Source organism: Triticum urartu, chromosome 1A (genome assembly GCF_056163025.1).
Source record: "Triticum urartu cultivar PI428250 chromosome 1A, HENAU_Tu73, whole genome shotgun sequence".
NCBI classification, from domain to species: Eukaryota; Viridiplantae; Streptophyta; class Magnoliopsida; order Poales; family Poaceae; genus Triticum; species Triticum urartu.
The window spans coordinates 380,674,365-380,691,719 of record NC_141873.1 but is presented as its reverse complement, the minus strand read 5'-3'; the positions used below and the strand labels follow the sequence as shown (position 1 = coordinate 380,691,719).

Below are 17,355 nucleotides of genomic sequence, written 5' to 3'. Positions count from 1 at the left end.
AGGACAAGGTGGGTTAGAGGCTTGGTTCAACAATATGGGAGGCATGATAAGCAAGTGGTAGGTATCGCAGCATAGGCATAGCAAAAGAGCGAGCAACTAGCAAGCAAAGATAGAAGTGATTTCAAGGGTATGGTCATCTTGCCTGAAATCCCGCAAGGAAGAAGAATGAGTCCATGAAGAAGACAAACGGACGTAGTCGAACGGGTCCTCACAAACGCAACGTTATCGGAACCAACCCGAAGAAGAAAACACCGGAAAGAAGCACACAACATAGTAAACAACCAACACATGAACATGGTATGATATGCGGGATGCGGTATGCGATGCATATGCATGGTTTGCAAAGGAATGATTGAACCTGGCCTCAACTTGGAAATCCAAGAGTGACACTGGAAAGGTGAGGTGATTTCGGTTGAAATTGATTTAAAGATCACCGGAATCGGATGCACGGTTTGGAAATGGCAAGCAAAATAAATATGGCACCGGTCTGCGATAATCAGCAAGTAGCCATCTAGATGCATCAAGATAAATATGCTACAACACTCAAACATGGCAACAAAATACATGGCAGGGATCCACTCAAGAAGCTTGACAGAAGATGAACACTGAGCTACGGCTAATCCATCCATTAACAGGTTCAAACAAGCATGGCAAAAGTGCAAAAGATAACAGGTTTCAGACTTAGTGAAATTAACACAAGTCTGGAATTTATCATCAGAAAGCACACTTTAGAGCATGAAAACTACATGCTACAGGAACATAACATTGCAAAGCAAGGCATGGCATGAAGCTACTCAAAGCACTTAAGAAAAGTCCCTTAGTGACCTTGAGCCAAAAGGGATCAGGAAATATAATTGCAAGCATGTGAACATAGCAAAAACATAAACAGATCTCAGACTTAGTGAAAAACTGGAGCATGCAAATCAGTTAACGAGTAGGCATGTTTACGAGCTCGATGCACTCACTACAGAGCATGGCATGACAACTAAGCATACACCCAGCAAGAAAACATGGCATAGGAGCTATACATGGCAAGAATAACAACATAGCATGCACGGATCAATAGCAACATCCTCGGCAAAATCGCTAATCATGTCAACAATCTGCCAGGATTCACTTTATAGCAAAAGTAGAGCTCGATTGACTCAAGCTAGGGTGCTCCATAATTGCAAACAAAGACATGGATGGATAGAGCACCACAATGTTAACAAAACATCCTTACTGATCATCCTCAAAAGAGGCACGGATCACTAGGAAACAACATGAACATATGGCATAACGACAAAAACAGAACAAGGACTTGGTGAAATTCTAAGTCCCTGAAATCAGTATTACCGATTACGCCACTTTGCATGCTTGTTCAAGTCACCACAAATATCACAAAAACACATGGCAAGCACCTCTGTAAAGATGGCATAGCATATAACAAAACACATGTAGAGCTCAGGATCATAGCATGCACACATTAATCATGGCAAAAATGACAAAATGCCATTTGCTGAAACAGATCTGACAAATTACTCACATAGCCCTCTTTCAACGACAATTCGGGCATCAAGATGAGCTCAAATGAAAATGATGCAATGAGATAAAATGATGTACTCGTCAAGACGAACATTTTGATATGCTACACGCGCAAATCGGAGCTACGATGAGGGATTTATGATGCGATGAATATGGGCATGTGATAAGATGGAAAAAGGTCTTAGGCGTTTCGAAAAAAACAAATGAGCGCGTTTTAGAAATACAACGCTCAGGGCGGCGGGTAGCAGGGCTTCTCACCCGCACTCGTACGAGCAGGGCGGTCACGGCGGCGTCAGGAGGAAAACCGGCGAGGGGAGGTGTCGGCGGCCGGACCTGGCGAGGATGGCGAGGTCGGAAATGGGTTGCCGGCGGCCAGATCCGACAGTGGGCGGCCGGATCGGGGCACAGACGGCGCTCCGGCGAGCTAGCACGTCGGCAAGGTCGGGAAAGAACTCCGGCGACTGCGCCAGGGTCCGATGTGGCGCCTAGCGTCAGATCCGAGCCTGGGGGGGTCCGGTAGGGCGGCACGGGTCGCCGGCGGTGAGGAAAAAGGCAGCAGGGGCCGCAAGGCAACGGCGGCGCAAGCGGGTACTCCGGCGAGGAGGCGGAGGCCACCGGCGATGGAGGCACGAGCGCGCGGGAGACCGGCTGGGCTCCGATGGGCTCGGGCGGGCCGATGCGGTGGGAGGCGCAGAGAGACGACATGGCGTGTTGTGGTTGGCTGCGGAGATGGAGGCGGACATGTCCGGCGAGGAGAAATTTGTCTAGCGGCGTGGAGAAGAGAGATCTAGGGTTTGTACCGCGGAATTTTCGGGGGAGGCCACATATTTATAGGTAGAGGGAGCTAGGAGAGTCCAAATGAGGTGCGGTTTTTGGCCACGCGATCGTGATCGAACGACCGAGATGATGGAGGGGGGTTTGGTGGGTTTTGGGCTACTTTGGAAGGGTGTTGGTCTGCAACACACACGAGGCCTTTTCAGTCCCTCGGTTAACCGTTGGAGTATCAAACGAAGTCCAGATGGCACGAAACTTGACAGGCGGTCTACTGGTAGTAAACCAAGGCCGCATGACAAGTCCGGGTCCAATCCGAAAACGTTTAACACCTGCAAACGAAAAGAGGTAGAAAGGGACACCGAGTGACATAGGAGCGCCGGATTGCAAAACGGACAACGGGAAAATGCTCGAATGCATGAGACGATCATGTATGCAAATGAAATGCACATGATGACATGATATGCAATGCATGACACGCAAGCAATGACAAGGCAACAACAGCGAATAACTGGAGGACACCTGGCACATCGGTCTCGGGGCGTTACAACACTCCACCACTACGAGAGGATCTCGTCCCGAGATCTAGAATGGCACTGGAGGGACAAACAGAGGAGAAAGAGAAGAGGTAAGCTAAGTTGCTTCTTTGACAAACGAGTGAAACAGGACCTTGAAAAGGTTAAGCCATTTCCGAGAATAGAATAAACTGAGAGGAACGAAGTTGAAGACACTCCGTTAAGAAAGAGGAAAAGAAAGAGCCGATTCGGGTAGCACTTCGGTTGAAAAGAGATGAAAGACTTGATAAGGCGAAAAGAACTTGAGCAAAAAGGTCACAACACTCCGGTTAAAACGAGATAGAGAAGGAATAAGAACGATATAATTTGGACAGCACTCCGGTTGAGAAGGGATGCAAAATTTGATAAGATGAGAGAGCTCGAAAGAAAACACGACACTCCGGTTGAATGGATCAGCAAAGAAAAGAACACTATCATGACAAAACAAGAAGATGGGCAGAAGAGAGCAACATCACAATGCCTCCGGAACAAAAGAATATAAGAAAGATAATTGAGATAGGAGAATGGAGAAGAAAATGCCAACTTCTGCCACAAAAGAGCTTGAAGAGGCATCTTTAGGAGAAGGGTCGAACGGAGTTGTTGGAAAAAACCAACAACGAAAAGAATAAGCTTGATATGGTCTTATGGAATACATCTCAAAATTATGAGGTGACAACCTGCCACTCACGGGAAGAAGAATTGGATTGGTATGAACAAGGAGACGAGAAAGCTTATTTCGCCGGGAGGGTAGATGAAGAACTTGGATCATATATGAGCACCATAAGTAGCAACAATCCTTAGGGAAGGCTTTAGGTGAAATATAACCCAAGATAACTCCAATGACGAGATTGATGGATTTAAAATATCTCATTCTTGACAACATGTGAATCATGAAAACATGAACTCAAATTATCAAGAATGACATAATACCACCTCCAATAATATGGTAGAAAGAATTGCACTCCGGATAGCAAGAAGAAGAATGCCTGAGCTCCTCTGAAAAGAATCTTGATGAGCACTTTGAGAAGGAATTTAAATCCTTGATGAACCATCATGTAGAACCTTCATGAAGAACTTCGTTAAACAAAAGGATGATCGAACGGAAGGAAAGAGGAGTAGAAAAACACAAGGTGAATCCTTGCAATGATTTGATGGATCTTTGGAATGATAATTGAAATAACTTTGAGCTTCGGAAAAGAAAGATGAAACAAATGAAGACGAGAATTTGATGAGCCTCCGGAATAGGAAATTGAGTTCACTCGATGAAACAAAAATAAGAATTACGTATGCATATCCTTCATCTTTTTAAATTGATGACAAGCAGCGGATTCGGCATACCACTTATTCTCGTCGGAAGGATTAAATATAAATATAGCTCAAACTTTAGGAAGGTCTTCAACGAACCACCGGAAGGATTGAAAACAACGAATAAATTGATATGATAATGAATGCCGAGAAGTCTTGAACGAACCACTGTAAGAATTTAAAATGAACGAAGAGAAAATAAAGAAACACCGGGAAGAATTATAAAAAGAACAAAGATACTTGAGAGGATTTGATACATGAGAACGAATAGATCGCAAACTTAATAGATAAAATACTTGAATGATGCACCGGCAAGATTTGGAGAAAGTGAGCTGAAAACTGAAATGAATGATCCGAAATGATGGCCTTCAGAGGCACAAACTGAAAAGACTCCTGAATTGCTCTAGATGGGTGAAAAGAATTCTGATAATTGAAAACAATAAAGAGAGGATGGCCTCGAATTAGAACCACGAATCTCTGAGAGAACGGATAAGATATGGAGGTAAGGCTCTTCTTCGGTCTTCAAATAACGAGAAAGACGACGAGAAACACCACCGTGAATTGTTGAGACACTCCGGAATAAAGAAGAATAGAAAAGTTGAACCAATGATGAAAAGAATTTGGAAGATCTTGGAGAAAGACATTTGACTGATGATAAATCATTCTTACGTCAAACTTCGAAAAGAAATTTGAGGATAGCTCTGGGAAAATAAGAAGAGTCAGGTAAGATCCTGGGAAAAGACCTGTGGGTTAGGCCCACTCAAAAGAAAACACCGTTGAATGATTTGAAAGAGAGGTTGCACCGGTTGAATTAAATGACTTGAATGAGATAACAACCTCGAAGGATCTTGAACGAATGCAGAGTGGAAACACGAATCTTCGAGATATCTTGAGCACTCCGGAACAAATGAATAGCGAGAGGTGAATGATAAAGAGGTGCACCGGTAAGAAAAGGTATTTGAAACGAGAAAAAAGGATATGATCCACAAAGCTTGACTTGGTTCCACCGGAGAAGAAAAAAGAATGAATAATGGTGAACTAGAAACTCCGTTAAAATCTTCATGAGCATCACCGGGTAAGAACATTGATTGAAAAGAAAGAAGAGGCTTCACGTGAATAAGATGGATAGTTTTTTTTAAGAAATCTTAGTCCTTGAAGAAAAAGGGTGGGTGGGCGGGAAAAACAAAGGCAACTTAGAGACGGATGAAACAAATACCGTTGAGAAAACCGAGAGGTGATCTTGCGATGTTAAAATGATCGGATCCACTTGAAGAGAAACACGCCAGTGAAAAGAAACTGAAATGACAAACTCGATGGTCGAGAAGGATTAGTATTCACATAGGAATATGAGAACACCACTTGGAAAAAGGCATGGAATCAACACTTGACATTGAAGCAACTCGAATACCACAACTCAAAACAAAAACAAAGGATTGGCTTGCAAAATAAGCCGGAACAAACATATGATAGAGATTTCGTCCAAAGTTTTCGTGGTAGGGCCTACAAGGGCTCGATCGTACAGCACCATCATGTACAAGGCAGTGCACATGACATACGAAGCGTCCCCGAGTCGGCATAGCCAAGGACTCTTTAAGACACAACGAGACCACTGTAAAACCAACTGTGGATAGGCGGACCACTAGACGTCGAACCCCAATTTCATATCATACATCTGTCGGAAAGATATCCTAAGAGCTACTTGAATTCCCACTTATAAACTCCCGAAACTTTCCGGTTATGCAATCACGTGTTGGGGATACAGGGGAAGCATAATATCTCACCCAAAACTAGCAAATCCTACATCCAGCTGTATCCATCCTTCAACACATAACCAAGAAACCTTCGGAAACCGTCTACCTCAACCTTCGAAAAGCATCCGTTATACGAGTTATCGCAATACTCCCGAACTCCCGCCCCAGTACTGGGTGGCGTCGAGGTTATCTCACCAACAACTGCATAAAAGAGATTTTCGATGTCGATGAAACTAAACTCAGGTATTCCAGAACTGCAACGATAAAATTGTGACGACAACACCTCGGAGCTCAACTCCCCAGGACACTGCCACAACCCCTAAATGACAGGAGGCAGCAAGAACAATGTTCTTGTCACAAAACCATCGGAACGATTCCAAGATACCCGCGTGATCCTAATTTTTTTAGTGAAATTTGAGAAGAGAAGAGTCAAAACTCTACGTCAGGATGCCTCACCAGAGCGATGAAGGGACTGGGGAGTAAAAAGAATTCCTAAACTCTCCGATATATATAATCCTAAATGACTCAAAACATTTTTCTAGACTCAACAACGCCAACTATTCGATCAAGCAGGGGGCTCCTAAGGTCTCTGATTACCAACTTGTAACGCCCTCGATGCGGCTATATCTCCCACGTGTCGAAGCACGACTTAGAGGCATAACCGCATTGAAAGCAATGTCGCAAGTGAGGTAATCTTCACACAACCCATATAATACATAAGGGACAGAGATACATAGATGGCTTACAATCGCTACTTCACACCATACATGAATAAAGCATTACATCATCCAGATACACTCAAGGTCCGACTACGGAACCAAAATAAAAGAAGACTACCCCAAATGCTACACAGATCCCTGATCGACCCAACTGGGCTCCACTACTGATCAACTAGAACGAAACAACACAAAGGACAAGATCTTCATCGAGCTCCTCCTTGAGCTTGGTTGCGTCATCTGCACGATTCAACGACACCTGCAAACTGGTTTTGGAAGTATCTGTGAGCCACGGGGACTCAGCAATCTCACACCTTCGCGATCAAGACTATTTAAGCTTATAGGAAGGGTAAAAGGTATGAGGTGGAGCTGCAGCCAGCGACTAGCATATATGGTGGCTAAACATAATCGCAAAAGAGAGCGAGAAGAGAAGGCAAAAGCACGGTCGAACAACTAATGATCAAGAAGTGATCCTAGAACAACCTACGTCAAGCATTACTCCAACACCGTGTTCATTTCCCGGACTCCGCCGAGAAGAGACCATCACGGTTACACACGCGGTTGATGTATTTTAATTAAGATCAACTTCAGGTTTTCTACAACCGGACATTAACAAATTCCCATCTGCCCATAACCGCGGGCACGGCTTTCGAAAGTTCAAAACCCTGCAGGGGTGTCCCAACTTAGCCCATCACAAGCTCTCACGGTCAACGAAGGATATTCCTTCTAGCGGGAAGACCTGATCAGGCTCGGAATCCCGGTTACAAGACATCCTCGACAATGGTAAAACAAGTCCAGCAAGACCACCCGATGCGCCGACATCCCGATAGGAGCTGCACATATCTCGTTCTTAGGGCACACCGGATAAGCTAAGCCTACGGGAGCCAACGTAACCCAAGTTGCCAAGGGACGGCCCCGCACGGTGCTCTGGGTTGGACCAACACTTAGACAAGCACTGGCCCGGGGGTTTAAAATAAAGATGACCCTCGGGATGCGCGACTCCCAAGGGAAAATGGCTAGGTGGCGAATGGTAAAACCAAGGTTGGTCCTTACTGGAGGAGTTTTATTCAAAGCGAACTGTCAAGGGGTTCCCATTATAACCCAACCGCGTAAGGAACGCAAAATCCGGGAATATAACACCGATATGACGGAAACTAGGGCGGCAAGAGTGGAACAAAACACCAGGTATAAGGCCGAGCCTTCCACCCTTTACCAAGTATATAGATGCATTAATTAAATAAGAGATATTGTGATATCCCAACAAAATATCCATGTTCCAACATGGAACAAGCTCCAATCTTCACCTGCAAGTAACAACGCTATAAGAGGGGCTGAGCAAAGCGGTAACATAGCCAAACAACAGTTTGCTAGGACAAGGTGGGTTAGAGGCTTGGTTCAACAATATGGAAGGCATGATAATCAAGTGGTAGGTATCGCAGCATAGGCATAGCAAAAGAGTGAGCAACTAGCAAGCAAAGATAGAAGTGATTTCGAGGGTATGGTCATCTTGCCTGAAATCCCGCAAGGAAGAAGAACGAGTCCATGAAGAAGACAAACGGACGTAGTCGAACGGGTCCTCACAAACGCGACATTATCGGAACCAACCCGAAGAAGCAAACATCAGAAAGAAGCACACAACATAGTAAACAACCAACACATGAACATGGTATGATATGCGGGATGCGGTATGCGATGCATATGCATGGTTTGCAAAGGAATGATTGAACCTGGCCTCAACTTGAAAATTCAAGAGTGCCACTGGAAAGGTGAGGTGATTTCGGCTGAAATCGATCTAAAGATCACCGGAATCGGATGCACGGTTTGGAAATGGCAAGCAAAACAAATATGGCACCGGTCTGTGATAATCACCAAGTGGCCATCTAGATGCATCAAGATAAATATGCTACAACACTCAAACATGGCAACAAAATACATGGCAGGGATCCACTCAAGAAGCTTGACAGAAGATGAACACTGAGCTACGGCTAATCCATCCATTAACAGGTTCAAACAAGCATGGCAAAAGTGCAAAAGATAACAGATTTCAGACTTAGTGAAATTAACACAAGTCTGGAATTTATCATCAGAAAGCACACTTTAGAGCATGAAAACTACATGCTACAGGAACATAACATTGCAAAGCAAGGCATGGCATGAAGCTACTCAAAGCACTTAACAAAAGTCCCTTAGTGACCTTGAGCCAAAAGGGATCAGGAAATATAATTGCAAGCATGTGAACATAGCAAAAACATAAACAGATCTCAGACTTAGTGAAAAACTGAAGCATGCAAATCAGTTAACGAGTAGGCATGTTTACGAGCTCGATGCACTCACTACAGAGCATGGCATGACAACTAAGCATACACCCAGCAAGAAAACATGGCATAGGAGCTATACATGGCAAGAATAACAACATAGCATGCACGGATCAATAGCAACATCCTCGGCAAAATCGCTAATCATGTCAACAATCTGCCAGGATTCACTTTATAGCAAAAGTAGAGCTCGATTGACTCAAGCTAGGGTGCTCCATAATTGCAAACAAAGACATGGATGGATAGAGCACCACAATGTTAACAAAACATCCTTACTGATCATCCTCAAAAGAGGCACGGATCACTAGGAAACAACATGAACATATGGCATAACGACAAAAACAGAACAAGGACTTGGTGAAATTCTAAGTCCCTGAAATCAGTATTACCGATTACGCTACTTTGCATGCTTGTTCAAGTCACCACAAATATCACAAAAATACATGGCAAGCACCTCTGTAAAGATGGCATAGCATATAACAAAACACATGTAGAGCTCAGGATCATAGCATGCACACATTAATCATGGCAAAAATGACAAAATGCCATTTGCTGAAACAGATCTGACAAATTACTCACATAGCCCTCTTCCAACGACAATTCAGGCATCAAGATGAGCTCAAATGAAAATGATGCAATGAGATAAAATGATGTACTCGTCAAGACGAACATTTTGATATGCTACACGCGCAAATCGGAGCTACGATGAGGGATTTATGATGCGATGAATATGGGCATGTGATAAGATGGAAAAAGGTCTTAGGCGTTTCGAAAAAAACAAATGAGCGCGTTTTAGAAATACAACGCTCAGGGCGGCGGGTAGCAGGGCTTCTCACCCGCGTGGCCTTGGGCCGGAGAGAGACGGAGCTAGGCCGGGTGGTTGCCGCAGCCCACGCAGAGGGAGGTCGTCCTCCTCCTCGTGCACTCGCACGGGCAGGGCGGTCACGGCGGCGTCAGGAGGAAAACCGGCGAGGGGAGGTGTCGGCGGTGGGACCTGGCGAGGATGGCGAGGTCGGAAATGGGTTGCCAGTGGCCAGATCCGGCAGTGGGCGGCCGGATCGGGGCACAGACGACGCTCCGGCGAGCTAGCACGTCGGCAAGGTCGGGAGAGAACTCCGGCGACTGTGCCAGGGTCCGATGTGGCGCCTAGCGTCAGATCCGAGCCTGGGGGGATCCGGTAGGGCGGCACGAGTCACCGGCGGTGAGGAGAAAGGCAGCGGGGGCCGCAAGGCGACAGCGGCGCAGGCGGGTACTCCGGCGAGGAGGCGAAGGCCACCGGCGATGGAGGCACGAGCGCGCGGGAGACCGGCCGGGCTCCGATGGGCTCGGGCGGGCCGGCGCGGTGGGAGGCGCAGAGAGACGACGTGGCGTGTTGTAGTTGGCTGCGGAGATGGAGGCGGACATGTCCGGCGAGGAGAAATTTGTCCGGCGGCACGGAGAAGAGAGATCTAGGGTTTGTACCGCGGAATTTTCAGGGGAGGCCACATATTTATAGGTAGAGGGAGTTAGGAGAGTCCAAATGAGGTGCGGTTTTCGGCCACACGATCGTGATCGAACGACCGAGATGATGGAGGGGGTTTTTGTGGGTTTTGGGCCACTTTGGAAGGGTGTTGGGCTGCAACACACACGAGGCCTTTTCGGTCCCTCGGTTAACCGTTGGAGTATCAAACGAAGTCCAAATGGCACGAAACTTGACAGGCGGTCTACCGGTAGTAAACCAAGGCCGCATGAAAAGTCTCGGTCCAATCCGAAGACGTTTAACACCCGCACACGAAAAGAGGTAGAAAGGGACACCGGGTAACATAGGAGCGCCGGATTGCAAAACGGACAACGGGAAAAATGCTCGGATGCATGAGACGAACATGTATGCAAATGAAATGCACATGATAACATGATATGCAATGCATGAGACGCAAGCAATGACAAGGCAACAACAGCGAATAACTGAAGGACACCTGGCACATCGGTCTCGGGGCGTTACAGCCTTTTATTTGCATCATTGCTACACATAGCTTGATGGACATGAAAAGTGGACAAGATGGAACTATGAGACATCATTGAAGATGCAAACGCTCAACACTAATGTTGTTGATGACGATGAGCTGGTAGAGAACCCATCCACTCCTTATGTCTGATTGGATGGTGAAAAATTGCAAAGCAAACCAAGAAGAATGGTGGTGTTGGCGATGGAGGCAGTGACTATGATGGTGTCGATGTGGATGATGGGATTGCATGAGGCCCATGCTACGACAACTTTAAGTCCACCATGTGTTGGTGGTTCTTTTGGAACGAACTTGTTCATTCGGTGCCTTTTGGCACAAACTATGGCTGCGTTTGATGGATTGGATGAACTTTATATGCCCTAGTTCAATTAAGATATGGTGTATTTGAATTGTTTATGTTTGCTTGGAAAATATGATGATTATGTTTCAATTGTTTGACCAAAGGTTTGGAAGAATTGGCAAACCAAAATTTTTGGGAGGTCAAACTATAGGGAATCTGCTAGCCGAGTAAAAGTTTTCTTAATATTTGACTCGTTGGGATAGGAAGAGAGTTTGAGGGATTAAGTCTAGGGCCTTTGCTAGAGATGCTCTTAGCAGCTTCAAACACTCGCGTGAAAAAAATTGTACACCAAGAAGAATTGTATTTTTTTTCATGATTTCCTGTAACGCCCTTAATTAGGATATCTTTTTTTACAGAATTTTTTTTGATGTATTCATCAATTTTTAAGGTAGTACAAAGAACATCAAAAGTAAAAATTACATATCTAGCTTCGCCGACCACCAAACGACGACTACAAGCACTACAGCGAGGCGAAGGCGCCCCTCCCTCACCGAAGCTAGGCAAACCTTGTTGTAGTAGACAGTCGAAAACATCAAAAGATTAGCACACCAGAACAACAACCACCGTCGATGAAAAGAAGCGTAGATTAAAAGGATTAAACCTGTAGACATGCGAACGCAGACCGGATCCACATGCATCCACCGAAGACAAAATGGCGACTTCCCGCGAGATCCGTAGACAAGTCTTCATACGACCTCCGACGATATTAGAAGCACCGCGGGGACGGGGGCTAGAAGCACCACTGGGATAGGGGCTACGGGGAAAATCTCATTCCATCTTCAGAGAGCCACCGTCGCCTGACCTCTCTAAGCAGGACACAAACCCTAAAAAAAACTCAAAAAGACTTTAAAAACAGAGCCCTCCGGCAGACAAGGGCCGGGATCCACTGTGCGTCCATGATCCTGAGGCCACAGGAGACTAAACAAATCTCAACTAAACAAATCCACAGAGCTAGTCATTTTATTGATCATATTTATAATGTTTACATATAGCTTAGCATCTTTAGTACTCACATGCAAAAATTGTACACCAAGCAGAATCTACAAATTACTTTGCATGCTTTTCTAAGAGAAAAAAAACGATCACTTCGCATGCTTGAGGTTTGCATCGGACAGCATGCCTTCGATGGCGGCCTTCCAGACCTTGCAGTGCGTCTGGTCCTCCAGCAGCAGCTGCACCGTCCCGGCCGACGTGCTCAGGGCCACCGCGAAGCACCTCCGGCCGTCGACCACCGCCTCGCCGCCGCCCCCCGTCGACACCCCGAGTAGCTCGTCTGGACCACGACAAAACGCGCCACAGAGAAAGAAATCACGTCAGTAAGGCAGCCGGACACGTAGAGGAGACGAATCGTCGTCGACTTGCCGATGTCTCAGTGTGTGTGCAAGTGGCCGGAGTCCGGAGCGCGACGTGCCGCCACGGCTGGACCACGCAAAATCCATGCATGGCGACGACGAGACAAGACCTAGCTATCCTGGAGGGGAACATTTCAGGTTCTGCGTGTAGGGGGCCGTACGGTGCGAGGCGACAAGCGGCGCGTGCGCGCAGGTGGAGCGAGGGGAAGACGACGGCGAGCGCGCGTGGTGCGGTCATGACTTATGCGTGCATGGCGAGGCAACAACAAGACGACGACGAGCATCACATGCTGCTTTTTCAAAGTAGAGACAGTTTAAAGGGACGGGCTGCGCGTTTGTGTGGTGCGGATGCGTCGTGATGATCAGATGAAGCTTGCGTCGTCGTAATCATGGTAGAAAATTAATATCTTAGTAGTATCTTACGGTCGTCGTAGGTGGCGAAGGCCCCGCGCAGCCGCTTCCTCCCCAGCCTGAGCGCCACCGCGCCGCCGCCTCGCCGGGGGAAGACGGACACCGTCCTCACCCGTACCTTTCCTGCAAACCAATGGCGGGTCTTAACTTGTTAGGTCTGTAGTTCCCAGTCGATCGATCACATTTACAGCAATGGCGCGCCCGGCCGAGACGTGTCAATACTGCATGCTCTTACCGCAGGGTAGGCAGACCCTGAGGGCGATGCCTTTCTGGATGCTGGCGCTGATGCTCATGGCCATCGCGTTGGCGTTGGCGTTGACGTTGCCATTGGTGCCGGTGCTGATCCCTCTGACGTCCGCGGCCCTGAGCTTCAGCGCGGCGGCGCCCCGGAGGCACGTCGCGGCGGTGGCGGTCAGCGTGAGGAGCTCGGCGGGGGAGCGGCTCTCGAGGCCGGTCTTCACGGCGGAGGTCACGCGGGGCCGGTTGGCGCCGGCGGACTCGGCGGCTTCCGCGCAGACGGTGGCCACCAGCGCGGCGGCCGACGCGAGCACCGCGCCCAGCTTCTTGTCCCCCCGCAGGTCGCACGCCGACACGACGCCGGCGATGGCCGCGGCGAGCTGGGCCACCGAGACGGCCGCGTGGGCCTGCGCCGAGTGCAGCCGGAGCTCGTCCCGCCGCCGCCGCCTCCGGCTCCCCGTGATGGAGACGTTGTCCAGGAAGTAGCCGCGCAGGAGCGCCTTCATCTGCCCAACGTTCAGCTGCCAAAGCATCCACTGTTGTCAAATCCGACAATATGCTAACTGAGTAACGTACTATCACAGTATCACTTCACTGCTCTGCACTTAACCAGCTGGAGTACTATACCCTTCCTTTTTCTGCTTATTAATTCAAGTGTCCTTTTTTCTTGCACAATTAAGAAACGACAGTGCTTGTTAAGGACGGTCTAACTGTACCGATCTCTAAAACGACAAGTAAGAAAGATCAGAGGCGGCACGGCGTGCGTACATCCTAATATCCTACACTGTTTGGCAGTGTTGATACAGTGTACAATCTACACTATTTGGCTGTTTGTTATACTACTATGCGGCCATGTTAGTGTTGTCCTTGTGCTTAATTAATTCCTTGTGCTGTTGTCCTTACCCATATAGGCTGGTTCAGCTTAGTCTTGCGCTGCTTGGAGCCAGGCTTCCCACTGGCCAGAACTCTCTGTCAGATAAATAAACCAAGAAAAGTTAAATTGACCATCACAGGGAAGATCATAAGATGTCTTTTCAACTGCCATTAAAGGTCAGCAAAAACTCACCCACGTCTGAATCTGATTGAACAATTGGCTTTTACCGCCATCGACTCGAATCGCATCGAGCTCTTTCTCTCCGTCTTCGTCTTCCTTTGTCTCGCCTTCTCCATGGTGGTCTTGTGCTGATGCTCCTAGGCACTGTTTGGTAGAAGAGAAAACCCAGCAGTCAGAAGGTGGTATTTTAATGAACATTCATAATCTACACATGAGAAATGCAATAGAAAGTAGTACTCCCTCAGTCCGGAATTAACCGTCGCTGAAATGAGCACTCAGTTCAGCGACAGTTAATTCCCGACGGAGGTTGTACATGCTAATATATTACTACAACCGTCAGTTTTTCGGCAGTAACCATCTTTTAGAAATTTTCTGGATCTTATGAAAAGAGAGCACGCGCACCGAGTAATACGAATGCACTGTGTCCCAGTGAGTTGCAAAGTATAATGAAACGACCTCATGCTAGATTATCAACGTTAGCCGCCTCTGTTGTTTAATGGAATGGGAGGTGTGGTCCATTTAAACATACACTGGGAGTGAGTATTTGAAAGAGATCCGAGGAGGAGGGGTTCCATGTCCGAGAGAGGAACTCCATCGCCTGCTCAGGGATCACGGGCATCTCTTCGCCTTTCGGGGGTCGCATCGACGACTTTTCCTTGCGACGGATGCCCGCCTTCTGCGCATCGATCTGCGTGTTCTCTGCCTGCTTTGACATTCAGCACATGATCACTGAGATGGTTAGTCACTAGCTAAGACATCAGAACATGCAAATAGAGATGCAGTAATAGTGTTGCTCAAACATCTAGTGCACCATGCTGACTACAAAAAAAGAAGATGTTCCTTTCTCTGAATCCTGTCATAAGATGCAGTTGTCCAAAGATACAAACAGTGCTTAAGATTTGTATGATTTATATTATAATAGGATTAGGCCACACATCTATGCATATTATATACTGTATAGAGCTAAAAAAAGTTTATCTTATGAGAAGAGTACGAAGCAAGCAGGAAAGTTTCATCACCATTTGACAGGACAAGGAGTGGCATCTCTGGAAGGGGGCCGTCCCAAACTCAACTCCTCTCCTGAAATGCTCCATCTTATCACCCACGTAAAACGGACTCCACCTAAAGATTTAGCAGAATCCGGTTGATCAATGAGGATGGAGTAATGAGAGCTCAAAGATCATGCCTATTTATAGTCAGGGCCAAGTTCTTGTCGTCCACTAAATGTGATATCAAGATCCTACCAACAGTATAACCCCTTCACAGTATCACGATTCGTCGTTCTCGCTACGGACAATTTGCTAGAGAACAGGCACTAAAGAACAGCTGCAATTATTAGATTATTAAAAAGCATTGTCTAATTGACACTGTAGGCAGAGAATTATTGGAGAGCCAAGTTTCAGGTGAGACAATCTGTTTTTCCATGCTAAAATGTTGAGATAATCTACATGGTTATCTATCTGATTAACACTTGCAACATTTCCTTGAGCAGTACCTTAACACTGGAACTGGCCTCAGTGGCCTAAACATCATATATATGCTAAACGACAAAATAATATTAGCAGAGACTAATCCTGGTTTAAATGGTGGATACTTCAGAGGATTTAGGTACCAATTTTACAAGAAGCAAAATAAGGCCAGGAAGAACTGTGATAGTAGTAGCAGTAAGCAATGAACATGAAACTTAGCCTGAAGATAAGGGCTGTAGAGAAGGAAGGCTTACCTTAGTAGGAAGCCCTGGATGCACCGATGTTGTGACACCTGCATTGGTTCAAGTATTTATATCACAACCTCAACCTAAAAAAGGTAGTCGCAAGCGGCGATCGCACTGCATTAGCAGTAAGTAAGAGTAATCTAGTATTATGATTGCCAGCCCCACAGGATCCATCTTGCACTTATTATACACCTGAAACCGCCTCGTTTTTCGACGTCCGGTTGGGTCGACCTTTCTTCATCCAGGATCTCTGCTGCTCGAGCAGAGTAGTAAACTGCGGAAAAAGGGGCAGATTCGCATACTTCTTCTGGAATTGATCTCTGAAGACTGGCCAACAAGGCCTGAACTGATGTGGATTAGACAGGGGAGATGGTCCTGCTAATAGGTAATGGCAATTTGGCATGGTTTATCATTGCCACTTATGGTATGTGCGAATGGAAAATGCGCGGTGCTGTACCGCGTGCTTCGTTAAAAAGGGAAGTGTTTTGGTGTATGTGTTGGTCACAATGCAAATTATGCAATGGATGGTAGCCAGGCAATCTGCTCTGATGATGTAGAGAGATCTGCAAAGGCAAGGTGAATGAATGATTGTGACGCCGAAGGAAAGGGAGGATTACCACTGATTTGAGATGATCATCCATAACGAAAGCTTACGCCTAAAGCAACTCTCTAGTGCTTTACAGTGTAGTGATGGGATATAATCTAATGGTTTCCACAGGTGTGAACAATGTACTACTGTCAATGTGTTGGGCGATGCGGGGTTCTTGTTAGTTTAAGTGTGCTACTCATTGTAGCTGGTGACAAGTGTTGAGCATTTGGCTGCCCAGACAAGGAGAGGGCAGAAACCTTGCTATACTCCTTGCATTCCCAAAGACTGCAGTACTAACGTACTAGTACATGTGAGTGGCATTTTTACATGACCAGCTGCACTAAAAAGGTGATCAGATCATCAGATAGCACATACTATGAACGGAACCATATGGATCAGGCCAGTGACCGGTGGATTCGCCTCCCCTAATCGACGCGCAGGCGCATCGTCGCCGCGCTTCTGATAGAGGCCAGCAGATATCTGCTCCCAAATTGGCGCAGCAAATTGTACAGGCTACAGAGTTGTCCAAGAGGAGAAATGATAGGCACTGACTGACCTGACCTTTGCTGCCTCCTGCCTGTAAGTGGCGTTTGAGCCTGTTGGGAAATTTTGCTTCTTGTGCTGAGCGTGGAGATGAGATAACCCCCACGCAACGACTAGCAGCCTGATGGTAGTTCGTGAGCCGATGCTTGATCACTAATTGCCGTCGTAATCCCGGA

The 17,355-nt window shown here is 46.8% G+C and overlaps 1 protein-coding gene across 1 annotated transcript; it reads right to left on the bottom strand.

The window, feature by feature from the left end:
- Nucleotides 1–12,213: 12,213 nt before the first annotated feature.
- On the bottom strand, nucleotides 12,214–16,111 carry LOC125534131 (uncharacterized). Its single transcript, XM_048697426.2, has 8 exons — nucleotides 16,057–16,111; nucleotides 15,353–15,455; nucleotides 14,863–15,036; nucleotides 14,346–14,477; nucleotides 14,183–14,248; nucleotides 13,278–13,800; nucleotides 13,055–13,165; nucleotides 12,214–12,552 (listed from the first exon to the last, which is right to left on the bottom strand). The coding sequence occupies exons 1-8, from the start codon at nucleotides 16,098–16,100 to the stop codon at nucleotides 12,362–12,364; spliced, it is 1,344 nt and encodes a 447-aa protein (XP_048553383.2). The 5' UTR covers nucleotides 16,101–16,111; the 3' UTR covers nucleotides 12,214–12,361.
- Nucleotides 16,112–17,355: the final 1,244 nt, after the last annotated feature.

Excerpts from the sequence above, each read along its gene's own strand:
- LOC125534131 (XM_048697426.2), bottom strand. The coding sequence starts at position 16,100 with ATGCAGGTGTCACAACATCGGTGCATCCAGGGCTTCCTACTAAG. Across the intron at positions 13,166-13,277 it reads CAGGGTCTGCCTACCCTGCG|GAAAGGTACGGGTGAGGACG; the intron begins GTAAGAGCATGC and ends ATTGGTTTGCAG. Across the intron at positions 12,553-13,054 it reads CTTCGCCACCTACGACGACC|ACGAGCTACTCGGGGTGTCG; the intron begins GTAAGATACTAC and ends GTCGTGGTCCAG.